This window comes from Macaca nemestrina, chromosome 1 (genome assembly GCF_043159975.1).
Source record: "Macaca nemestrina isolate mMacNem1 chromosome 1, mMacNem.hap1, whole genome shotgun sequence".
NCBI lineage: Eukaryota > Metazoa > Chordata > Mammalia > Primates > Cercopithecidae > Macaca > Macaca nemestrina.
The window spans coordinates 108,213,332-108,240,528 of NC_092125.1; the positions used below are offsets into that span (position 1 = coordinate 108,213,332).

General features: G+C 40.9%; 1 protein-coding gene across 4 annotated transcripts in view; it reads right to left on the reverse strand.

Moving 5' to 3' along the window:
• LOC105497855 (sorting nexin 27) overlaps positions 1 to 27,197 on the reverse strand; it is a 92,389-nt gene that overhangs the window by 44,000 nt on the left and 21,192 nt on the right. For 3 of the 4 annotated variants that reach the window (XM_011769352.2, XM_011769353.2, XM_011769354.3), the window contains exons 2-4: positions 21,136 to 21,367; positions 2,869 to 3,061; positions 141 to 205 (exon numbers count right to left, since the gene is read on the reverse strand). In XM_011769352.2, coding sequence (XP_011767654.1) covers positions 141 to 205; positions 2,869 to 3,061; positions 21,136 to 21,367 — 490 coding nt within the window. The remainder of the gene's footprint in view (positions 1 to 140; positions 206 to 2,868; positions 3,062 to 21,135; positions 21,368 to 27,197) is intronic. The other variant, XM_071085349.1, reaches the window with a different exon arrangement.

Sequence of the window (27,197 nt, forward strand, 5' to 3'; positions counted from 1 at the left end):
GATACATATAAAATGGAAGTAGAAAAGACAGAGTCCTTTGGAGAGCTTATGGAAATTTAACCCATAATCAATACCTTTAACTTATTTTCCCCCACAAGGAACCAAGAGGAAAACAATCACTAAAGGAGATATTCACCTACCTCATCGGATTCTGATAGGAATTCCTGCATGATGTCACTCTCACCAATTACTCGTATTGAACACACTGTAGAAAATAAAGATAAAATCTGGCATAAGGCCTTAAAATCAAGAATATAAAGTCAAAGACGTATCAAAGTTTAAGTTTAAATCATCAATAGCAGGCAATAATGAGGCAGCACACCATGCCCAGCACACAAGATTTTAAGGCATGACAAACATTCATCTAAATATGATCAGAACAAAGAAATAATAGAAAATATAAAGATGTAGCTCGCTAAAAATACTAAACATAACCAGAAAAGAGAAATAAAAGTTCAGTAAATATAACTTTGCAGTCTTGTGTGACCTATTAACAAGCTAGAACAACAGAACATGGGGTAAAGAGGCAGTAGTAAGGGAAGATTAATTAGGAATAAACCAAATATAAAATTGAAATACTAAAGGAAAAATATTTATTTGGCCTAAAAACAGGCCAGAGAACCACAAAAATTAAAAGCCATTTTGGGAAAACTAGGGTAGGTAATTAAGAATTCATATCATTTCACCTTACTGACTTTAGATTCAAAACAACAACCAAAAAAAAAAAAAAAAGCTGGCTGGGGATGGGTGGGATAGGAAAGCAAGCAGGCAGGTACCTAGGTAGCTAATCCTCTAAATTTAAGAAAGTTAATTTCCTGACACTCTCATGAGAATGGTAAATTAAACTGGTGACTTTACTTCATTTGATTTTTAAAAATTGTACCCTTTCTCATTTCCCAAGGGCTTTGTTCAGAGAGGCCAGTCCCTGTTAGAAAAAGCTAAAAACAGGTAAGGAAGTTCCATTACCTTCTATGGGGAAAATGGTTTCTCTTCATGACTAAGGCTCCCTACAAAAGTTTTTAAAAGATTCAACTAGGTCAGTTAGTTACAAGGAAACAGAATGACTAAATATCATGTAAGACTGTTATTCTATAAACTAGTATTTTAGAGAAAAACCTACTGAACAGCTACCAAATAATGTAACTCTATAATGTAGCAAGGAAAGGTCTCTTCCCTGAGCCACAAGATGAGCTTCTTATTGAAGAGATCTGTGTCATTTCCCTGCCTTTCTAGACAAATGTTTCACCATCCACATCCACAGACTCCTGACGTATCATTTGGAGGCACCGAGATAACAAGCACATTTCAATACAGGGCCAGGTGCAGTGGCTCACGCCTCTAGACAAATGTTTCACCATCCACATCCACAGACTCCTGATGTATCATTTGGAGGCGCTGAGATAACAAGTACATTTCAATACAGGGCCAGGTGCAGTGGTTCATGCCTGTAATCCCAGTACTTTGGGAGGCCAAGGTGGGCAGATCGCCTGAGGTTAGGAGTTCAAGACCAGCTTGGCCAACATGGGGAAACCCCGTCTCTACTAAAAATACAAAAATTAGCCGGGCATGGTGGTGCGCTTCTGTAGTCCCAGCTACTTGGGAGGCCGAGGCAGGAGAATTGCTTGAACCTGGAAGGCAGAGGTTGCAGTGAGCCAAGATCATGCCACTGCACTCTAGCCTGGGCAACAGAGCGAGATTCTGTCTCAAAACGAAAAAAAAACAAAAAATTCAATACCGAAGTATTAGTATCTACGTTTAGCCTGCTTAGAACAAGGGCACTCTAGATTACCTACAACTCAGCAAACCTATCTATGAATACCTGTAAAATGAATAAAGTTTTCAGGTAGGATACACCAGTAAGCCAAGAATCATTTTAATAAAAAATGTCTTAAATATTAAAAATGTCTTAATAGGCCGGGCACGGTGGCTCAAGCCTGTAATCCCAGCACTTTGGGAGGCCGAGACGGGCGGATCACGAGGTCAGGAGATCGAGACCATCCTGGCTAACACGGTGAAACCCCGTCTCTACTAAAAAATACAAAAAATTAGCCAGGCGAGGTGGCGGGCGCCTGTAGTCCCAGCTACTTGGGAGGCTGAGGCAGGAGAATGGCGTGAACCCGGGAGGCGGAGCTTGCAGTGAGCCGAGATCGCGCCACTGCACTCCAGCCTGGGGCACAGAGCAAGACTCCGTCTCAAAATAAAAAAAAAAAAATGTCTTAATATTGCCCACTTAGTTCCCAAATCAATTCAGCATATTGCTGAGTCTATATGTGTTTGCTGGCAGATAATATAACCCTAAAAATAAAGGTCCATGTAATCCCAGTACTTTGGGAGGCAGAGGCTGATGGATCACGAGGTCAAGATATCGAGACCATCCTGATCAACATGGTGAAACCCCGTCTCCACTAAAAATATAAAAATTAGCTGGGTATGGTGGCGTGTGCCTATAGTCCCAGCTACTCAGGAGGCTGAGGCAGGAGAATCGCTTGAACCCAGGAGGCGGAGGATGCAGTGAGCCGACATCGTGCCACTGCACTCCAGCCTGGTGATAGAGCAAGACTCCGTCTAAAAAAAAAAAAAAAAAAAAAAAAAAAAAAAAAGTGTCCATTAGGCATCACCAAATGCATCAAAAACTAAACATTCATTTTTTTGTTGTTGTTAAGCATTAAACAAACCAATAAAACAGGCTACTGATCACTGTACTGGACATTTCAGTTTTGCCTTCAAAGTTCAGATTGTTCAATACTTAGTCAGAAATCTGACTAACATTCACTATTGAGTTTCCGGAAATTCAGCTATGCAGTTTAGAAGCTGCATATCTAGAACCTATGTCTACTCAATATAGTAGAGTTTGATGGTGTGGATTACCTTTTTCTAGATATTCTTCCAGTCCCCGACGTCGGGCATCTAGTTGTTGTTCTGATAATGAAAATGGCCACTTCCCCGGGAGTCGGGGAAATGTAAAGTTGGCAAACTCTCTCTTCAGGTTCTGGTGTAGAATAGCAAACTCCCGGTACCGCTTAGAACACAGCTGCCTCCCTGCCATGTAAACATTATATACCTGGTGAAGGAGAAGAACAAAAGAAAAGCATACTTAATACAAATTAAATCACGGAATCATCTCGTCATGCTTAGATGATATTGGTTAGATGCATTCTACTATGCATTTAACAAAAACTATATTCAAGGTCACTTTAAAGACTTACTTTTGACAAACATGTATAAAGTTGTATGTATAAAAAAGGACTATCCCCTTTTCAAAAGGAGCATGATGTTCTTTTTGTTTTTTGGGGTTTTTTTGAGATGGAGTCTCACTCTGTTGCCCGGGCTGGAGTGTAGTGGCATGATCTCGGCTCACTGTAACCTCCGCCTCCTGGGTTCAAGCGATTCTTCTGCCTCAGCCTCCTGAATAGTTGGGATTACAGGCATCCGCCACCACACCTGGCTAATTTTTGTATTTTTAGTAGAGAAGGGGTTTCACCATGTTGGCCAGGCTGGTCTCGATCTCTTGACCTCAGGTGATCCACCCACCTCGAACCACCGCACCCAGCAGAAGGAGCGTGATCTTATTTTTGCTATTAGAATGACCTCTAGCATACTTTTAAATAACTTCAAAGGCAATTACCAGTTTTTAAGGGTGGATTTTATTTTTAGAAAGTTAAAAGTCATTTGAAGCCAATGTGGTAAATATAGTGAGTGAATAAGCAAGCAAATTTGAAGGTAGCTGAAAACCTAGGGTTGATTATAAAGCAATGTAACTGATACTTGTGTGTGGCCTAAACTGGCTCTAAAGTTGATTCCAAAGAAAAGGCCTAAAAAATGACTTAAGCAGCCTGGGCACGGTGGCTCACATCTGTAATTCCAGCGCACTTTGGGAGGCTGATAGGCGGCCAGATTGCTTGAGTCCAAGAGTTCGAGACCAGCCTGGGCAACATGGCAAAACCCTGTCTCTACAAAAAAATACAAAAATGTAGCTGGGCATGGTGGCATGCGCCTGTAGTCCCAGGAGGCTAAGGTGGGAGGATTGTTTGAATCCAGGAGGCAGAGGAAGCACTGAACCACGATCCTGCCACTACACTCCAGCCTGGACAACAGAAGGAGACAGTCTCAAAAAAACCAAGTGATTTAAGCAACAGTGGAATTTTTGTTAGTAAACAGATAATGTGAAAAGCAAAATAAAAGCAAAGCTAAGACCTTGAAAATAATTTAATTCAAACCATATAGTCTCTGCCTCCTCTATCCCACATCCCTATATCCGTTTCTCTGACCCCAAAAAGTTATCATATCCAACCATGTTCATGATTCCCTTGCTTTTCTTTTTATATTTTTTCGCATTTATATATAATCCTTAAATTTTTATATTTTAATTTTAAAGGTATTTTGGTTTTGTAAAAATAGAGTATCAAGATGAACGAGACTTTAAAGGATTTACTTTTTTCACTTAATATTATACTACAGTCTCATCACAACATTACATGTCTTTGTGGTATACTCTGCTGCATACAGCATTTTGTTGTGTGAATATATCATAGTTGCACGTTTGTTTTCAATCTGTTCTCCCACTCATGAGCACTCGGGTTGTTTCTGGATTTTAGCTACCACGAACAATGCTGCTGTTAACATTTGTATAAATGCCTCCTGATGTACATGCAAAAGATATTCTTCTGAGTATAACCCTGAGTGAACTGCAGAGCTATATGCATATTCAACCTCAGGAGATAATGCCAAAATGTAAGCTAAAGTGGTTGTACCAATTTATTCTCCTTCAGCAATATATAAAACGATCCTCTTAATTTTGCCAATGGAATTGGTGTGAAAAGATTTCTTACTGTGATCCTAATTTACATTTCTCTAATTACTAATGATGTTGAATAACTCTTCATATACTTATTGATCATGTGAGTGTCAATTTTTGTAAAGTACCTACTCATGCGTTTTGCCTACCTTCATATTAAGTTTTTTTGCTTTTCTTACTGATTTATGGAGTTCATATATTGACACAATGTTTCATTTGTGTGTATTGTGAATATCTTCTTGCAGTTTGTCACTGGTCTTTTTTTTTTTTTTTTTTGTGACGGAGTCTCGCTCTGTTGCCCAGGCTGGAGTGCAGTGGCACGATGTCTGCTCACTGCAAGCTCTGCCCCCCAGGTTCACGCCGTTCTCCTGCCTCTGCCTCCCAAGTAGCTGGGACTCCAGACACCCACCACCATGGCCGGCTAATTTTTTGTATTTTTAGTAGAGACAGGGTTTCACCATGTTAGCCAGGATGGTCTTGATCTCTTGACCTCATGAGCCGCCCACCTCGGCCTCCCAAAGTGCTGGGATTACAGGCGTGAGCCACCGCACCTGGCCTGTCATTGGTCTTTTCATCTATTTAAGGTTTTTTAAATTCTAGAAAGAGTCCAATTTATCAATCTTTTTATAACCAACACTTTTTGTGTCTTAAGAAACTTTTTCTACTCCCAAGATCAATAAGCTACTCACCAATATTTTTGTGAATATTTTCACTAAGAGCTTTTAATTTTTTGTTTTGTCATATAAGTCCTTAATCCATCTGGAACTTATTCCTCTATATAATATGAAGTAAAGTTCCATTGGCATTTCTTTTAAAGTCAAAAATATTTAAAATCAATTTTTAATCAAATTATCCCTAAATAAAAATATTCTCCGTTTACAGAACAATCTGTGGACTTCCAGGTGGCAATTAACCTCCCATTAAATACAACCAGAAAACTGGACACAATATAGGCAACAACTATTTTCAGACACTGGACAACAGGCAGCTAAGAATTGTGATCCCCGAGAAAAGGGAAGCAAACAAGATGAGCCGATGAGCCCTAACATCATCTCAGCTTTCTGCCTAGAGGTAACTCCTAAACTGCAGCTCAGGGAGGGTTACCCAAACAGAGTCTGGCAACTTCACTGAGTTGAATAAACAGAGACTGAAGTTCAAGGAGGCCAAAGCAGCTAGAATTTGCAGGACTAAGCAAGCAAGAGGGGGCTAAAGCAAGACAGCTCCAGAAATCTTTATTAAGTTCCCTTGAATTTTGACTGAATAGCAATCTAAGAAAAAAACTATTATAAGCCGGGAGTGGTAAATAAACAATTCCCAGAGTTCACGCAGGTTACAGAATCACTCAACTTCCCTCCAGCCAGAATAAAGAAACCTCCCTAAATCTGCATGGAATTCAGAAGGGAACTCAAAAAGACCATGCTTTAGGAGTGGAGCCAAATTGGTTCTAGAGTAAAAGGTACTCTAAACTACTCAAAAAGAGCTTAAAAACAAAGCTAAAAAGGACCAAAGTAATCTTTAGGTAGCTTAACTGTATGCCAGAAAAAAAAAAAAAAAATCCAACACTCTTTATTTATTTTTTATTTTTTATTTTTTTTGAGACGGAGTCTCGCTGTGTCTCCCAGGCTGGAGTGCAGTGGCGTGATCTCGGCTCACTGCAAGCTCCGCCTCCCGGGTTCACGCCATTCTCCCGCCTCAGCCTCCCAAGTAGCTGAGACTACAGGCGCCCGCCACCACGCCCGGCTAGTTTTTTGTATTTTTAGTAGAGACGGGGTTTCACCATGTTAGCCAGGATAGTCTCGATCTCCTGACCTCGTGATCCACCCGCCTCGGCCTCCCAAAGTGCTGGGATTACAGGCTTGAGCCACCGCGCCCGGCCACTTTAAAGAAATATAGTAAAATCTAGCAATCCAATAACACTGCATTCACAATATACAATATCCAATCAAAAATTACTAGACATATAAAAAAGCATGAAAATTTGACCTATGACCAGGATAAAAATTAGTCAGTAGAAACAGGCTCAGAAATTACCAACACAAAAGAATCAGTGGATAAGGACATTAAGCAGCTATCATGCATTAAGAAGAGGGATTAAGAAGTATATTAAGAAGTGGGATCTTTAAGAGGTAATGGCAATACTCTCCACTTTGGGAGGCCGAGGTGGGCAGATCACGAGGTCAGGAGATCGAGACCATCCTGGTTAACACGGTGAAACCCCATATCTACTAAAAATACAAAAAAAATTAGCCGGGTGTGGTGGCGGGCACCTGTAGTCCCAGCTACTCGGGAGGCTGAGGCAGGAGAATGGCAGGAACCCGGGAGGCAGAGCTTGCAGTGAGCTGAGATCCTGCCACTGCACTCCAGCCTGGGCGACAGAGCGAGACTGCGTCTCAAAAAAAAAAAAAAAAAAAGAGGTAATGGCAAAACTCTCAGGATTAATGTCATGATTGAGGCAGTGGGTTATTTATCTCAGGAGTTTGGGCCCCCTTTCCTCTCTGTCTCACATGCACTTCCTTACCTAGGAATGCCTTCCTCCTTGTTATAACACAACAAAAAGGCCTTCACCAGATGTGGCTCCTTGATATTGGACTTCCCAGGCTCTAGAACTGTGAGCCAAATAATCTCTTTTCTTTATAAATTACCTACAATCTGTGTTATTCTATTACAGCAGCAAAAACAGGATAAGACAGGCAGTAAACCCTCTCAGTCAGAGTGCACAGGCAAAGATCCACTTCTTCTGGGGAAGGAGTAAAAGTAAAATACTCTATACCCGTGGGGAGAGGCAGGAAACCATATTAGGCCCAGGTTCCTCCACTGTTACCAAGCAGAGGTCTGCTATAGCTGAGGGAGGGACAGGAAACTCTTTCCCAAGACTAACCACAGATACAAGGCCGAGTTTGGCTAAAATGAGAAGGAAGGGAAAAGAATTAGGACACAGAGACACAGACTCTGCCTAAGCCTAAGGGTGAACTACACAACATCTACCTCTACCATGAGTCTAGCCCAAGTAAAAGCAAGAGCAGTCTACCAGTAGCAGAGGGGTAAGAATGCAAAGAGACAACTCCTCTGTGGTACTGGTATGCAGAGGTGGCTGAAAGTCTGAGGACAAAACACTGAAAAAAACCCTCCAGGGCCGGCTGAGCACCATAGTTTACACCTGTAATCCCAGCACCTTGGAAGGCCAAGACAGGCAGATCACGAGGTCAAGAGATCAAGACTATCCTGGCCAACATGCTGAAACCCCACTCTACTAAAAATACAAAAATTAGCTGGGCGTGGTGGTGCAGGCCTGTAGTCCCAACTACTCGAGAGAGTGAAGCAGGAGAATCACTTGAACCCGGGAGGTAGAGGTTGCAGTGAGCCGAGATTGCACCACTGCACTCCAGCCTGGTGACAGAGCAAGACTCCGTCTAAAAAAAAAAAAACCCTCCAGGCTGGGCACAGTGGCTCTTGTCTATAATCCCAGCACTTTGGGAGGCCAAGGCAGGAGGATCACTTGAGCCCAGGATTTTGAGACTAGCCTGGGCAAAATGGTGGGACTCTGTCTCTACAAAAAGTAAAAAAAAATTAGCCAGATGTGGTGACGTGTGCTTGTGGTCCCAGCTACTTGGTAGGCTGAGGCTGGAGGAATGCTTAAGCCAGGAAGCCAAGGCTGCAGAGAGCCATTATTGTACAACTGCATCCAGTCTGAGAGATAGGAGAGCTTGTCTCAATAAATAAATAAATAAATAAATAAATATTTTAAAACTTCCAGAACCCCAGCCCTCACTCTAAGCACAAGGCAATAGCAAACCATGGCTAGAGAAACTTAAGGCCTATGGCACAGTAAAGGTAATGATAGCTATAGCAAAACCCAAGCCCAGCTTAACTGACTAAATTCCCTAACAGAAGAGCATTGCCCATTTCCAAGTTCAAACACTATTTACTTCAGTCATCTCTACTATTATTCTACACATGATGCCTGACGTTCAGTTAAATACTACAGGACAAAAACGCAAAAACAAAAAAACAAACAAAAAACAGGCTGGGTGTGGTGGCTCACACCTGTAATCCCAGCACTTTGGGAGGCCGAGGCAGGCGATCACCTGAGGTCAGGAGTTTAAGACCAGCCTGACCAACATGGAGAAACCCCGTCTCTACTAAAAATACAAAATTAGCCAAGCATGGTGGCACATGCCTGTAATCCCAGCTACTTGGAGGCTGAGGCAGGAGAATCGCTTGAGGCAGGAGAATCGCTTGAACCTGGGAGGCAGAGGTTGTGGTGGGCCAAGATCGAGCCATTGTACTCCAATCTGGGCAACAAGAGCAAAACTCCATCTCAAAAAAAAGAAACCCAACATTATGGCAAGAGATAAAACAGTCTCAGAGATGATCCAGATGTTGAAATTATCAGGCAGTATATTATTAGAATAACAGTGATTAACAATGCTAAAGACCTCATGCAAAAGGAAAAGGTGGAAAACATGTATGAACAGATGGAGAATTTCAGCAGGTGTGAAAATTACAAGCAAATATCAAATGGAAGTGACAGAAATAAAAGGCATGGGCTGGGTGCAGTGGCTCACGCCTGTAATCCCAGCACTTTGGGAGGTCAAGGCGGGCGGATCACAAGGTCAGGAGTTCGAGACCAACCTGGCCAATATGGTGAACTGCCGTCTCTACTAAAAAAAAATACAAAAATTAGCCAGGCGTGGTAGTGGTTGCCTGTAGTCCCAGCTACTCGGGAGGCTAAGGCAGGAGAATCGCTTGAACTTCAGAGGCGGAGGTTGCAGTGAGCCGAGATCATGCCACTGCACTCCAGCATGGGCAACAGAGCAACCCTCCGTCTGAAAGAAAAAAAAAAAAAAGGTGTGGTATCAAAGATGAAGAGTTCCTCTAACAGTACCATCAGTAGACTGGACACAACTGAGGAAAAAAATCAGCAAACTTAATGATAGGTCAATAAAAATTATCTAAGGAGAAAAATAAGAGCTAAAATAGAATAAAACACCCAAAAGCTCTAAGACAATATCAAACAGTGCAAAACACAGGTAACTAGAACCTCCAGAAAGGCAAGAGAAAAAGAGTGGGCTGAAGAAATATCTGAAAACATACTGGCTGATAGTTTCCAAAAATAATAAAAGATATCAAACCACAGATTCCTCAAGCAGGATAAATAAGAAACCACCACCTAGACATGTAAAAACGAAACTCCAAAAACTAAAGATAAGAAGAAAACACTGCAAGCCAGGTGCAGTGGCTCATGCATGTAATCCCAGCACTTTGGAGTCTGAGGAAGGAGGATTGCTTGAGGCTGAGAGTGTGAGAACAGCCTGGGGAACGTAGCAAGACCCCATCTCTACTAAAAATTTTTAAAATTAGGTGGCCAGGTGCGGTGGCCAACGCCTATAACCCCAACATTTTGAGAGGCTGTGGGCAGTTCACTTGAGGCCAGAAGTTCGAGGCCAGCTTGACCAACATGGTGAAACCCTGTCTCTAGTAAAAATACAAAAATTAGCCGGTTGTGGTGGCACACACCTGTAGTCCCAGCTACTTGGGAGGCTGAGACAGGAGAATTGCTTGAACCCGGGAGGCGGAGGTTGCAGTGAGCCAAGATGGTGCCACTGAACTCCAGCCTGGGCAACAGAGCAAGACCCCATCTCAAACAAATAAAATAATAAAATAAAATATAAAAGTTAGACAGGTACAGTGGCACATTCCTGTAGTTCCAGCTACTTGGAGGCTGAGTCAGGAGGATAGCTTAAGCCCAGGAGGTCAAGTCTGCAGTGGGCTATTATCGCACCATTGCACTCCAGCCTGGATGACTGAGTGAGACCCTGTCTCTGTTTTTTAAAGAGAGTAAACTTTAAAGGTAGCCAGAGAGGGTTAAAACAAGCCATAGAAAGACCAAAAACTAAAACAAGCAGGCTTCTCATCAGAAACTATGAAAACCAGAAGACTGGAGTGATTTTTGTTTCAAATTGGGACAGGATCTCGCTCTGTCTCCCAGGCTGGAGTGCAGTGGCGTGACCAAAGCTCACTGCAGCCTCAAACTTCTGGGTTGAAGTGATCCTCCTGCCTCAGCCTCCCAAGTAACTGGGACTACAGGGATTGTGTTACCACACCCAGCTATTTTTTCATTTTTTGTAGAGACAGAGTCTCAGTATGTTGCTCAGGGTGATCTCAAGTTCCTGGCCTCAAGCAATCTTGCTGCCTCAGCCTCCCAAAGTGCTGGGATTACAATGGAGTGATTTTTTCTTTTGGTACTTTAAAAAAGTAAGTAAAAATTTTAAAAATCGGCCAGGCATGGTGGCTCACGTCTGTAATCTCAGCACTTTGGGAGGCCAAGGCGGGTGGATCACGAGGTCAGGAGTTCAAGACCAGCCTGGCCAACATGGTGAAATGCCGTCTTTACTAAAAATGCAAAAATTAGCTGGGCATGGTGGCGGGCGCCTGTAATCCCAGCTACTTGGGAGGCTGAGGCAGAGAATTGCTTGAACCCAGGAGGCAGAGGCTGCAGTGAGCCAAGTCGCGTCACTGCACTCCAGCCTGGGCAACAGAGCAAGACTCTATCTCAAAAAAAAAAAAAGAAAAGAAAGAATCCACCCAGAATTCTATACCCTGAAAAAATCTTTCAAACATAAAGGAGAAATGAAGACTTTTTTACATCAACAAAAGCTAAGAGAATTCGTTGCCAGAAGACCTGCCCTCTTAACGCAAGAAATATTAATGCAAGTTCTTCAAGCAGAGGAATCTAATGCCAGACAGAAACTAGATTTACACAAAGGAATAAAGTGCATCAGAAATGGCAAATATAGGCTGCGCACAGTGGCTCACGCCTGTAATCCCAGCAGTTTGGGAGGCTGAGGTGGGCAGATCACCTGAGGTCAGGAGTTCAAGACCAGCTTGGACAACATGGAGAAACCCCATCTCTACTAAAAATACAAAATTAGCCAGGCGTGGTGGCGCATGCCTATAATCCCAGCTACTTGGGAGGCTGAGGCAGAAGAACTGCTTGAACCTTGGAGGTGGACATTGCAGTGAGCCAATACTGCACGAAGGAAGGAAGGAAGGAAGGAAGGAAGGAAGGAAGGAAGGAAGGAAGGAAGGAGGGAGGGAGGGAGGGAGGGAGGGAGGGAGGGAGGGAGGGAGGGAGGGAGGGAGGGACGGAAGGAAAGAAGGAAGGAAGGAAGGAAGGAAGGAAGGAAGGAAGGAAGGAAGGAAGGAAGGAAGGAAGGAAGGAAGGAAGGAAGGAAGGAGGGAAATGGTAAGTATGTGGTCAAATATAAAATAACTCTTTTATCATGTTTAATTTCTTTAATGCCAGGCGTGGTGGCTCATGCCTGTAATCCCAACACACTTTGGGAGGCCAAGGCTGGCAGATCACTTGAGCTCAGGAATTTGAGACCAGCCTGGGCAACATGATGAAACCCCGTCTCTATCAAAAATACAAAAAACGAGCTGGGTGTGGTGGTGCGCACCTGTGGTCACAGCTACTCAGGAGGCTGAGGTGGGAGATCACTTGAGCCTGGGAGGCAGAGGTTGCAGGATGCCAAGATTGCACCACTGCATTCCGGCCTGGGTGACAGAGTGAGACTCCATCTCAAAAAACAAAAACAAAAAAACAAAAAACAAAAAAACCCAACTCTTTAAAAGGCAATTGTTTAAAGCAAAGATAACAATGTATCATTAAGTTTATAACACATACAGAAGTCAATGTATGACAACAATAGCACAAAGGATGGCAGGGGGGAAATATACTCTTGTAAGTGTCTTAAATTATATATATAGTATGTCTGTGTGTGTGTGTGTGTGTGTGTGTGTGTGTGTTCAGCCTGGACAACAGAGAGAAACCTTGTCTCTCACACACACACAAACACACAAAAGGTATTATGCAAAGTATCTTCTATAACTACAACGGGGTAATGTTAGAAATCAATAACAGAGGGAAAGCTAGAAAATTCACTAATTTGTAGGAATTAACATCTGATGGGGACAAAATGGCCAATATAAATATATATTATATATTATAAAATTATATATATTAGGTATATTTACCTATATAGAGTGTTACACTATATATAATATGTGTACTATGTATTATGTATATACAACTACAAATTCAAATATATAATTTGAAGGTAAATGTTCATAAATTACAGATATATACTGTAAACCAAGAAAAAAACAAATTATACCTAATAAAACAAGAGTAGAGATAAAATAGAATCATTTAAAAATACTCAGGCCAGGCGCGGTGGCTCAAGCCTGTAATCCCAGCACTTTGGGAGGCCGAGGCGGGTGGATCACGAGGTCAGGAGATCGAGACTATCCTGGCTAACATGGTGAAACCCCGTCTCTACTAAAAATACAAAAAACTAGCCGGGCGTGGTGGCGGGCGCCTGTAGTCTCAGCTACTTGGGAGGCTGAGGCGGGAGAATGGCGTGAACCCGGGAGGCAGAGCTTGCAGTGAGCCGAGATCACGCCACTGCACTTCAGCCTGGGAGACACAGCGAGACTCCGTCTCAAAAAAAAAAAAAAAAAAAAACTCTATCAATCCAAAAGACGGCAGGAAATGAGGAAAAAAATAAATAATGATGCAACATAGATAGCAAAAAACAAGACAGTAGATTTAGCCTAACTATAGCAATAATTATACTAAAAGTAAGTAGTCTAAATAAAAACATTTAGATTCCAATAAAACATTCCAAATAAAAACATTGCCAGACTGGACAAAAAAGCAAGACCCAACTATAAGCTTTCTATAAGAAACCCAGTTTAATTATAAATATATAAATAGGTGAAATGGGAAAGATAGCAATGAAGGCCGGGCGTGGTGGCTCAAGCCTGTAATCCCAGCACTTTGGGAGGCCGAGACGGGTGGATCACGAGGTCAGGAGATCGAGACCATCCTGGCTAACATGGTGAAACCCCGTCTCTACTAAAAAAATACAAAAAACTAGCCAGGCGAGGCAGGCGCCCGCCTGTAGTCCCAGCTACTCGGGAGGCTGAGGCAGGAGAATGGCGTGAACCCGGGAGGCGGAGCTTGCAGTGAGCTGAGATCCGGCCACTGCACTCCAGCCTGGGCGACAGAGTGAGACTCCGTCTCAAAAAAAAAAAAAAAAAAAAGATAGCAATGAAAACAATAACCAAAAGAAAGGTGACATGGCTACTAGTGGCTATATGTTAGTGGCTCATATGTTATATGAGAGAAAGACTTCAGAACAAAGAATATTACCAGGGATAAAGAGAGACAGATACATTACAGATAGAGACTTATATAAAGAGATAAATAATGTTAAAGGGATCAATTCATCAAGATATAATATTCATTATACATAAAGAAAAACCTGACAGAACTGAAAACTCCATTTCAAGTAGTACATACACTTCATGTAGACCAATCCTTCCACTATAACAACTATAAATTCTGGACAAAATACAAAAACAATTGTCTGAGGAGTCTGAATTAAACACTACAAGCAGGCTGACTGTGGAGGGGACTCAAAACATGGAGCAATGATCTGTACAAGAGGAGGTACACTCCTGCATTTAGAGGGTTTTGCTCTGCTTGTGGGCATTAAGTTACAAAATAGCACAATTTAAGTAACTAAAACTCAGACAGAACCTGACATCTTTCTGGCTCAAACATATAGGGAAAAGATTCTAGGCCGGGCGCGGTGGCTCACGCCTGTAATCCCAGCACTTTGGGAGGCTGAGGCGGGCGGATCACAAGGTCAGGAGATCGAGACCACGGTGAAACCCCGTCTCTACTAAAAATACAAAAAATTAGCCGGGCGCGGTTGTGGGCGCCTGTAGTCCCAGCTACTCGGGAGGCTGAGGCAGGAGAATGGCGTGAACCCGGGAGGCGGAGCTTGCAGTGAGCCGAGATCGCGCCACTGCACTCCAGCCTGGGCTGGGCGACAGAGCGAGACTCCGTCTCAAAAAAAAAAAAAAAAAAAAGATTCTAGGTAACCATGGCTGCTACCAGAGTAAGTGGAGAACCTAAGGCAAGAGAAAACCAGAGAAGGCGATCCCTTAATTCTAAGAATAAACACCACATGTATCTCAGACTAATCCCTTCTTGGATGTATACAGACTCGAAGCAGCATAGCAAAGGCTGAAATAATTAAACTGAGATTTGAACTCTAACCCACACAAGGCGACACAGCTTACGGCTTATTGCCAGCTAAAACAAAACATCAATACTCCTCAGAGGAATATTACAGAACCCAGAGTCTACACAATGTAACATTCATAAATATCCAAGATACAATCCAAAATGACTCAATATACACAGAACCAGGAGAATACCACCCATTCTCAAGGGAAAAGACATTTAACAGAAACCAATCCCAAAATGACACAACTGTTCAGACACATAAGGAACAGACCAATGAAACAGAGCAAAAAGTTCAGAAATAGTAAATTGATTTTCCACAATGATGCCAAGATATTTCAATGGGGAAAGAATTTTCTTTTAAATACAGGTTGCTGTGAAACAACTGAATATCCATATAAAAACAAAATCAAAAACAAAACCTTGACCCTGGTCGGGCGCAGTGGCTAACACCTGTAATCCCAGCACTTTGGGAGGCGAGGCGGGTGGATCACCTGAGGTCAGGAGTTTGAGACCAGCCTGGCCAACATGGCAAAACCTCATCTCTACTAAAAATACAAAAATTAGCCGGGTGTGGTGGTGCATGTCTGTAATCCCAGCTACTCAGTGGGCCTGAGGCAGGGGAATCGCTTGGACCCAGGAGGCAGAGGCTGCAGTGAGCCAATATTGCTCCACTGCACTGCAGCCTAGCTGACACTCAAAAACAAACAAACAAACAAACATAATAGACAAAAGTGGAAGGAATCCAGATGTCCATCAATTGAAGAATGGATAAATAAAAGTGGTATATCTATATAACAGAATGTTAAAATGAAGTACTGATGTGTGCTACAACTTGAATAAGCCTCAAAAATATTATGCCAAGTGAAAGAAGCCAGTTAAAAAAAAACCCCATGATTCCATTTCTATGAAATGTCCAGAATAGCAAATCTCTAAGACAGAGGATAGATTAGTGCTTTCCTAGAACTGGAGGGGATGGGAGGTTTGGAAAATGATGGGTACAAGGAATGAGGTTCTTTTTGAGGTAATGAAAATGTTATAAATTTGTTTTATGCTTCAAAAGTGCTAACTTTGAGTCATGAGACATGTAAGAAGTTGAAATCAAGGTCATGTCCCAAAAGTAGAGCAGACTGGATGTTGAGACCTTTTGGGAATTACCTAAAACCTTGGGAACTGAGAAAAGGAATGAAACCACTAATTGTACTTTTATTTATCTATTTTTTTTCTTTGAGACGAAGTCTCACTTTGTCACCCAGGCTAGAGTGTAGTGGTGTGATCTCAGCTCACTGCAATCTCTGTGAACACACTAAAAACTAAATTAGCCAGGAGCCCAGGCTCAAGCCTGTAATCCCAGCTAATTGGGAGGCCAAGGCTGGTGGATTACCTGAGGTCGGGAGTTCGAGTCAGCCTGAACAACATGGAGAAACCCCATCTCTACTAAAAATACAAAATTAGCTGAGCATGCTGGCGCATGCCTGTAATCCCAACTACTCAGGAGGCTGAGGCAGGAGAATTGCTTGAACCCGGGAGGCAGAGGTTGCAGTGAGCCAAGATTGCGCCATTGCCCTCCAGCCTGAGCAACAAGAGCAAAACTCCATCTAAAAAATAAAAAAATTAAAAATAAAAAAAAAAACTAAATTGTGCACTTTAGGTGAGCTTATGGTATATAAATCATATCTTAATAAAGTTCTTATGGCTGGGAGCGGTGGCTCACACCTGCAATCCCAGCATTTTGGGAGTCCAAGGCAGGCAGATCATGAGGTCAGAAGTTCAAGACCAGCCTGGCCAACACGGTGAAACCCTATCTCTACTAAAAACACAAAAATTAGCTAGGCGCAGTGGTGTGTGCCTGTAGTCCCAGCTGCTGGGGAGGCTGAGGCAGGAGAATTGCTTGAACCCAGGAGGCAGAGGTTGCAGTGAGCTGAGATCACACCACTGCATTCCAGCCTGAGTGACAGAGGGAGACTCCCTCTCAAAATACATACATACATACATACATACATACATACATACATACATACAAACAAAATGAAAGTCCAGGTGGGGTTGCTCAGGCCTGTAATCCCAGTACTTTGGGAGGCCGAGGTGGATGGATCACCTGCGGTCGGGAGTTCCAGACCAGCCTGACCAACATGGAGAAACCCTGTCTCTACTAAAACACAAAATTAGCCAGGTGTGGTGGCACATGCCTGTAATCCCAGCTACTCCGGGAGGCTGAGGCAGAAGAATCACTTGAAACCAGGAGGCAGAGGCTGCAGTGAGCCAAGATCACGCCACTGCACTCCAGCCTGGGCAACAAGAGCGAAATTTCGCCTCAAAAAATAAAATAAAATAAAAATAAAAAACAGGCAGGGCATGGTGGGTCATGCCTGTAATCCCAGCATTTTGGGAGGCCAAGGCGGGTGGATCACGATGTCAGGAGATCGAGACCATCCTGGCTAACACAGTGAAACTCCGTCTCTACTAAAACTACAAAAAAATTAGCAGGGCGTGGTGGCAGACACCTGTAGTCCCAGCTACTCAGGAAGCTGAGGCAGGAGAATGGCGTGAACCCAGGAGGCGGAGCTTGCAGTGAGCCAAGATCACGCCACTGCACTCCAGCCTGGGCGACAGAGCGAGACTCTATCTCAAAAATAAATAAATAAATAAATAAATAAATAAATAATAAAGTTCTTACAAAAAAAGATAGCTGAAACTATAAAACTGTAAGAAAACATAAAAGATTAGGGTCCTTGGGTTAGGCAGATTTCTTAGAACACAATTGCATTACCCATAAATTTAAAAACTGATAAACTAGACTGTATCAAAATTTAAAATTTCTGTTCTTTGAAAGATACTGTTTTTAAAAATGAAAAGGCAAGTCACAAACTCAAATATTTACAAAACATCTTAAGTCCTTTTTTTTTTTTTTTTTGAGACGGAGTTTCACTCTTGTTGCCCAGGCTGGAGTGCAATGGCACAATCTCAGCTCACTGCAACGTCGGCCTCCCGAGTTCAAGTGATTCTTCTGACTCAGCCTCCCGAGTAGCTGGGATTACAGGCTCCTGCCACCATGCCTGGCTTATTTTTGTATTTTTAGTAGAGACGGGGTTTCACCGTATTGGCCAGCCTGGTCTGGAGCTCCTGACCTCAGGTGATCCACCAACCTCAGGTGATCCGCCCACCTCAGCCTTCCAAAGTACTGGGGTTACAGGCGTGAGCCACTGCGCCTGATTTATCTAAGTCCTTTTTCAAGCTACTGGAAAATATATATTTGTTTATATATATATATATATATATCTGATAAAGGACTTGTAGAGCCAGAATATATAAAGAACCTCTACAACAAAATAATACTACAAACAACCTAATTTTTTTTTTTTTTTTTTTTTTGAGACAGAGTCTGGCTCTGTCGCCCAGGCTGGAGTGCAGTGGCGCGATCTCGGCTCACTGCAACCTCTGCCTCCCAGGTTCACATGGTTCTCCTGCCTCAGCCTCCAGAATAGCTGGGACTACAGGCGCCCGCCACCATGCCCAGCTAATTTTTTTGTGATTTTTTTGAGGCAGAGTCTCACTCTGTCGCCCAGATTGGAGTGCAGCGGTGCGATCTCGGCTCACTGCAAGCTGCGCCTCCCGGGTTCACGCCATTCTCCTGCCTCAGCCTCCTGAGTAGCTGGGACCACAGGTACCCGCCACTGCGCCCGGCTAATTTTTTGTGTTTTTAGTAGAGATGGGGTTTCACCGTGGTTTTGATCTCCTGACCTTGTGATCCGCCCGCCTCGACCTCCCAAAGTGCTGGGATTACAGGCGTGAGCCACCGCGCCCGGCCACAGCCTAATTTTTCAAACAGGCAAAAGAGTTAAACAGTTACTTCATCAATGAAGACACATGAATGGCCATTAAACACACAAAAAGCAGCTCATCATCATGAGTCATTAGGTAAATGCAAATTAAAACCACAGTAAGATATCACTGTCTATGAGAATGGCTAGAATTAAAAAGACTGAAAATATCAACAGGTTATGGAAACAATGGAACTCTCTACCTTATATGAGAATGTAAAAATGGTATAGCCACTTTGGAAAACTGTTTGGCAGTTTTTTATAAGGTTAAACTTATACTCACCCTGCAATTCCACTTCTTCGTATATACTCAAGAGCAATGAAAATATATGTCTACATAAAGACCTGTACATTTAATATTCTTTCATGGCAGCTTTAGTCATACTAGTCCAAAACTGGAAGCAACCCACAAGTGCATGAACAATGAAGGGATGAACAAACTGTAGTAAATCTATATAATGGACTACTACTCAGCAATTAAAAAGGGACAAATATTTGGTATAAATAACAATGTATACCAATCTTAAGGACTATACTAACTGAACAAAGCCAGATACAAGAGAGTACACATGGTATGGTTCCATTTATTTAACATTCTGGAAAACGTAAAATATGGTGACTTTAGTAAGCTGATCTGTGGTTGACAAGTGCAGTGGTAAGAGGTGAGGACTAACTGCAAAGGGCATGAGGGAACTTTTGGGGATATGAAAATGTTCTAAATCTTCATTGTGGTGCTGGTGGTTATAAGACTATGTACATTTGTCAAAACTTGTAAAAGTGTAGACTTAACATGGGTGAATGTCAATATAGGTAAACTATGTTCAATAAAGTTGATTTTAAAAGTACAATTAGTGGGCTGGGCACAGTGGCTCATACCTGTAATCCCAGCACTTTGGGAGGCTGAGGCGAGCAGATTACCTGAGATCAGGAGTTGGAGACTAACCTGGCCAACATGGTGAAACACCATTTCTACTAAAAATACAAAAGTTAGTAGGGCATGGTGGTGTGCACCTGTAGTCCCAGCTACTTGGGAGGCTGAGGCAGGAGAATTGTTTGAACCCGAGAAGCAGAGATTGCAGTGAGCCAAGATCACACCACTGTACTCCAGGCTGGGGAACAGAGTGAGACTTCGTCTCAAAAAATAAATAAAAATAAAAATAAACAAAGGTACAATTAGTAGTATCATTCCTTTTCTCAAGTTTCCAAGGTTTTAAGTAATTCCCAAAAGGTCTCAACATCCAATCTGCTCTACTTTTAGGATGTGACCTTGATTTCAACTTCTTACATGCCTTATGACTCAAAGTTAGCACTTACGAAGCATAAAACTCTAAATTCTGTGTGTGGTTCTAAGACTACAGAAGTCCATGCTGAAATAAAACCTACATGCCATTATCTACAGCTAAATTACAGATGCAACCAGGCATTATTTGATCCTCTGCAACTTTTTTAGCTTCCTTGCTTTTCTTATCTCTTCACTAAAAAGAATTTACCATAAATGTTTAGTAGCTCGTTCCCATGCGGAGGATAAATCTCAGTTTTAGAGACTGAAACTTCAGTCAACTGTTAAGCTTTAAACACCTGTAGTCTGTTTGCCAGTATCTAACAGAACCCATTGCATTTTCTACTAAGAATAATGAACATTTCTTATTATATCAACACTCCACAAATAATTAAAGGCAAATAAAGCATACTGCAACCAAAAGAAAAATTAAGTAGACTGAGCTATCAGTGGCAATTAGGCTTTGAAGAACAAACAAAGGCATTCAGGAAAGGGGCTAGCACACATCACTAAAAATTCAAGATGGGCTTTCCTGCATAACTACAACAGCAACAGATTGGAAATGTGTGAAACAGCTAATGGGAATTGCATTCAGGAAACTCGTGGGAAAAACCACAGTTAATCATTCACACTGATTATCTCCAAAGAAAATGAAAAAGAACATGATGTGGAAAGAGGAGTAGACATCTAAGTTCTGAAATGCGCGAACCTCTCTATTACCCAAATATCTTGAAAGACACCATCCTTTTAAATTAATCTTGCCCTATAGCGCCACAAAATCAACAGTAAATAAGAGACTACTATTAGCAAAGAGATACGGCAACCAACAAAAGAACGAACAAAAAAGAAACTAAACAAACAAAACCTCACACGTTTACAACAAACCAGAATGCAAACTTGAAACTATCTAAAAATAAAATGGAATTATACTCAAGCTGAATAGGACTCTTTTCCATTACTGTAGTTCACCCCCTGCAATAAATCAGGGTCAGTGTCTTTTATTTATGTGTGAACTCATCCTCCTGGTAGACAAACTGACCTAGGTTGCAGTCTTTTATCTATCACTATAATAGTTTCATAATTATAAGACTAGGGGAAACAAAAGCTAGATGTTTGAGGATCGAGTTGGGCTGACACTCACCACAAACTTCTCACCATTCTGCTCCACATGTTTGTATCTGGGGACCGATATGGGCACTGCTTGCTTTTCTGTGTAATCATAAAATGATTGTCCCAACGAGTCGTCACTGGGATCTAGGTTATCTGCCTCATGAGGAGGTACAGATAACACTGTCAAGATCAATTCCTTCTCGCCTGCTCGAATCAGGTCCACCACCTGCTTGTGTGTCGCCCCCTCAACATTCACGTGGTTCCTAAGGGGAAAAAGGGAAAAAGACAATCCCATAAACCAGAAGGGTCCAAACACTTTGTATCTCCACCCTCCTGCCCCCACTCCAGTGTCACATAGTATGAACCATGAAGTCAAAAGATTAATTTGGTTCCTGAAAAGTTGTTTATGTTTTAACAGTTTCTAATGTGAAAAACTTTGTGAACTTATGGCAGGGAAAAAATGGAAAGAGGTGAGAAGACCTCCCCTTCCTCTATATTAATATCCCACACATAGCTTCGGGAAAGCACATGGAAAGAGGCTGAAGCTGAGGAGGAAACAAAGCTTTTTCAGTCAAACAGTCCAATTTCCTCATTCTACCCAAGCATGTATACAATTCAATCAAAGTGGCTTTCGACAGCCCTGCCACGTGAATTGTACTTTGTCCTTTTTAAACCTCATAGGAACTCTGTTAAACAAAGAACCTTCACAAAATACATTCCCTTAATTTGTAAATACAGACTCAAAAAAAGTTATGACTGAAGATAATTCCTTTACATTTACATCCAATTTCTCTCCATATCTCAAATCAGTCAACTTAATTTTCCTTTATGCCAAGTTTCATTACTTTGGGAGCTAAATGGTATTACTCTTCACGAATACACTAATTTCCACTTCAATTAACCTCTTGGGATTCCATCAACTTTTTTCCTGCTCTATGCTATCTCATTTAAAGTCCTGTGCAATCAGTCCAAACTAAAAAATATACACCTATAGGTAAATAGTAAGTCAGCCTACTAATTTTCCTTCCTGTTTTGCTGTGTATAAAAGGCAGAAACAAGGCAAACAAAGTACAAGGTTTAGTTGAAGTATTTTGTCAAGAAAGATGCTGAGTCTCAAAAATTCACTCAGCAAACCAAACTACCGTCCAGAATGCTGATCCAGGCTGCTCTCTCAGCAAAAACCACTGGGCAGCTGGCCTGGAGGTTCCCTCCCATGGCTATCCCAAGAGAGGTAGGAAACACACACCTGACCTCTAATCAACTTAACATTTAAAGCTTATATACCCTTTAGAGTTAAATTCTTTTTCAGTCCTGTTCCAAATCATTAGGGATTTTCCTTCCTGAAAAATGATACTAAGTTTACTAACAAGCCTTCCATAAACTTTTCAGTCACTGAAATTGTCTCTGTCAGAGTCTGGTATCTGAAATATCCATTTACATAAACAGAACAGTCAGGAGATCCCCCAGCTAGTCTACTGGGATTTAATTTAGGGTTTAACAATCTAGCCAGTAAATTCAGCACTCCTGACATTTCACATCCTACAAGTCTAATTTATATACAAAAAAAAAAAAAAAAAAATCAGTAATTTTACAATAAGCTAGCTATAGAAAAAAATAAAGAGCCCCTTTCACTGATGAAAACTTGGGCTTTTTATTCATTCAGTCAGACTTGTGATCAAAAAACATGATCAACTCTGATGAACATATACCAGCATGGTAAAAATGGAAAGAAAATGGGCTTTGGAGCTAGTTACAGGAGCTAATTTAAATCCTGATCCTGCCTATTAGTACCAGAATTGGTCTTGACTGACTTTTTAACCTTTCTTAGCCTTGCTTTCCACATCTGTAAATGGAGACAATAATAAGTTCCTAACAGAGTTGCTGTGAAGATTAATGTAATAAAACATGTAGAACAATTCCTAAACATTTATATGAGAAGGTTTCAGAAGTAAAGAGGATATATATATATATATATATATATATATATATATATATATTTTTTTTTTTTTTTTTTTTTTTTTTTTTCATTAAAGAAGAAATGGAAATCTTAAGTTAGGAACTGGCAAAAGATTTTTATCTAAGTATTTGGACTTACTAGGTCGGAGAAAATGATTTGATGGTAGAAGAAAAAACTGAAAAAGCAAGTTTAGAAATCATCAAACAATCTCATATATCCCTAGGAACCTTAGCTAACTCATGAATATACTTTTTTTTTTTTTTTAAACACAGTGGCAAAAGTTGACACCTTAAAGACTGGCCAAAATACTAGTATCTTGGATACAGGCTGGGCACAGTGTGGCTCACACCTGTAATCCCAGCACTTTAGGAAGCCAAGGCAGGTGGATCACTTGAGTTCAGGAGTTTGAGACCAGCCTGGGCAACATGGTGAAACCCCATCTCTATACAAAATATGCCAAAAGATTAGCCAGGCCTGGTGGCACGTGCCTATAGTCCCAGCTACTCGGGAGGCTGAGCTAGGAAGACCACCTGAGCCTGGGAGTTCAAGGCTGCAGTGAGCTAGATCATGCCACTGCATCTAGCCTGGGTTACAGAATAAGATCCTGTTTTTAAAAAAATGAAATAAAATAAAATCTTAAATACCAAAACAAAATTTCTGTTAATGCAATCAATTTTATGAAATGCACATTTGTGAAAAATAAAAACTGATGCTCAAATCTTACTTTTCAGTTCCCTAATTTTTTTTCCTTTAAAGAATTTTTTATCCAGGGCACTCTGTTGGTAGACTTGGGAGTCACTGGATCTACAAAATTTGTATGTAAAATTGTTTTTATGTGCCTATTATGCATTTTTTTCTGGGGAGTTTCCCTAGCTTTCATCAGCTTCAAAAAGGAGTATATGAACTCCCAAAAGATTCAGAACTATTGCTTTCAATACATACCTCCACCCATTCAGTTTTCAAATCAAAATACACCATTCCTTGGGTCACTCACAAAAATAAAACTCTGAAAATCGTCAGAGAAACTTAAGTGAGACATACCAAGAGGGGTCAAGGAGTAAGGGAGTTCACTTAGGTTTCACTTCTTTATTACTAAGACCAAGTTTCAGACTGACTATAATTCCAAAAATCTCTTTTAAAAGAAGACAGGAAAAAACTTCCAGTGTCATGTTCTAAACAGACTTGCTAATATTTACCTGGTTCAACTACAGAAGGAATGCTATACATTCCACGACTTACTACAAAGTGGGAAATTCCTTCATTCTTCAGAGAATGAAATAAGGTCAGTCTGATTCGAGGATGTCTGATTTGAAAAAGGACCCTCCTTCCTCAAGAATGAAGAGGTCTTCACAGTCATAAAAGTGTTACATGATATACTTTTTTACAAGAAGGCTACTCTACCAACTCAAATTCGGTGTGGCCCAATACTTTGTACAATTCTGAAGACATAAATTAATGCAAAATATAAATTCTTCAATAAGGAGAAACTTTCAGCAGTATAGACTTTAGGTTCGAAGTATGGGTTTGGGAGTCAAACAGACGAGTTTGAATACCAATTGTGCTGTTTAATGGATGAGCCCTTAAGTAAATTACTCTATCTCACTAAATCTCAATTTTCTAATCCATAAAATGGGGTTAATACCATTGGCTAATGGAGTTGTTGTGAAAAGTAAAATGAGATGAAGCTCTAGAACACGGTAACCACTCAATAAATGGTAGCTATTTGTGTTATAGTATTTGTAGCAATTGGGCAAACAGGTTGGTAGTATTTTCACCTCCCTGATGATACAAACCTTTTCTACCAGCAATTTCCCTTGCCTTTCAATTCCGTCTTTGTAACGTAATCTAGTTGGAATTCATTTGAAAATAAATAATCAAGCTCTCAACCAATGATAATGGGGTTCACAGATAGCCAGCTTCACAAGACCACCGGACCAGTGAAGCACTAATTCTCTTATCACACAAAAGTACTGACTTCCCAGTCAGTATTGGTATTATCTACCAATATATACCGCTTTTATAAAGAAAGGCAGCAGCTTAAATACATCATTAAAAATATCTAACACATATGTGATTAAGCAAATACAACAAAATGTTAATTATAGAATCTAGGTAATAGGTATACAGGTATTCACTGTACGATTCTTTCAATTTTTCTGTAGGTTAAAAATTAAGGGGGCCAAAAATTCCAACAATCCACAAATAAGATCAAACTTTTATTTAGTTAGGCAGATGATATCTAATTTATTTTATGTCTTTGGCATTGTAAAGATACACTTGATAATTTTAATAAAGTACTTACTTTTACATAAGACCAACATTTGGCCCCATTAGAGAGAGGCCTTAAACTAGCTAATGGGAGTGGCTTCAAATAAGACTTCTTCTATTCAACCAAAGTTGGCCACCTAGGCAAATTGCAAAGCTAACATAAGCATTCCCAAAAGCAGGAGAAAAAGTTCTAGTCAGGATTTGTATACCACTTGTGAAGGAAGCTATATACAATGAAAACTAGGTATAAATGGAAATATGACAAACCCAATCACTATATACACCACAGCAAAAAGCCATTCTATGTAGTAAGCAAAATACCATTTTGACCCTCTGTGACATGCACGAAAGTAATAAAAAAGTAATTAGTCTCTCAGAAATAGTCCATTAAAAATACATAATAAATTCCTATAATTGCAAGTGCTAAGACATACATTTCAATTTTGTAGATGGCTATATATGTCTACACAATGGCTACACATCTATAAGAATGGCTAAAATAGAGTGGCAATACCAAGTTTTGCCAAAGATGTGGAACACGTGCCATTCTTATATATAGCTGATAAGTGCATAAAACAAAAACAATCTAGCAGTTTCTCATAATGTTAAACATACATTTACTATAAGACCCAGCAATTCTACTCCTAGGTATTATTCAAGAGAAAAAAAAAAAACACATCTACACAAACAACTGTAGTTGAATGTTCACTGCAGCTTTATTCAAAATAGTACAAAACTAAAGGAAACCCAATGTCTATCAAAAAGCAAATGGATAAACAAGTTGTGGCATATTCATAAAGTGGAGTATCACACCAATAAAAGGAAAAAGCAATAAAAAGGAAAAACTACTCATATCCCCAACACCACAGATAAATCTCAAAAATACACTCCGGGGGAGCAAAGTGAGACAGAAAAGAATCTGACTGATTTGACTCCATTTATTTGAAGTTCTGGAACAGGCAAAACTATTCTTTAGTGGTAGAAATCAAATCACTTGTTGTCTGGAGGGGAGAGGATAGTACTAAATGCAAAGGGGCACAAAGAAACTTTCTTATGCGTCACGCCTGTAATCCCAGCACTTTGGGAGGCAGAGGCAGGGGGGATCACTTGAGCTCAAGAGTTTGAGACCAGCCTGGGCAACACGGCAAAACCCCCTCTCTACAAAAAATACAAAAAATTAGCTGGGCGTTCTGGCGCAGGCCGGTAGTCCAAGGTACTTGGGGGCTGAGGCAGGAAGATTGCTTGTACCTGGGAGTCAAGGCTGTAGTGAGCCAAGATCTCACCACCGCTCTCCAGCCTAAGTGACAAAGTAAGACTCTGTCTCAGGAGAAAAAAAAAAAAAAGTGATGGAACTGTCTATATCTTGACTGGGGTGGTGGTTAAATGGATGTATACTTTTGCCAAAACTCAAACTCTATACTTCCTATGTGTGCATTTGACTGTATGTTAATTAAGCCTCAGTAAAGTTTATTTTTAAAAAAATTATTATATAATATCTACATCTGTAAGTGTGAAATAGGAGTCCACTACCTGTGAAAAGCATAACCCCTATTCTACTTTTAGATTACTCTGAATTTTTTGCTATTGTGAATAATTTTGTTACTGAAGATCTAGTAGATGAATCTGTACCTATCTGCAGCATAAAACTGCTTAAACAAAATACATGCGTTTTCCTTCACCTCCCGTATCTTGTGGAAAATAAGCTAAACTTTGGCTATTTCCAAGTCTTACAAGGTTATTTCATGGAAGCAATGAAAAGAAAATTAAGCCACAGCTAGTTTACCCCTACTTCTGCTTTGGCTTTTTTGTCTTACTCTCCTATAAACAACAGGACACGTATTTCAAACCTAGTATAGTTAAAAACCTCA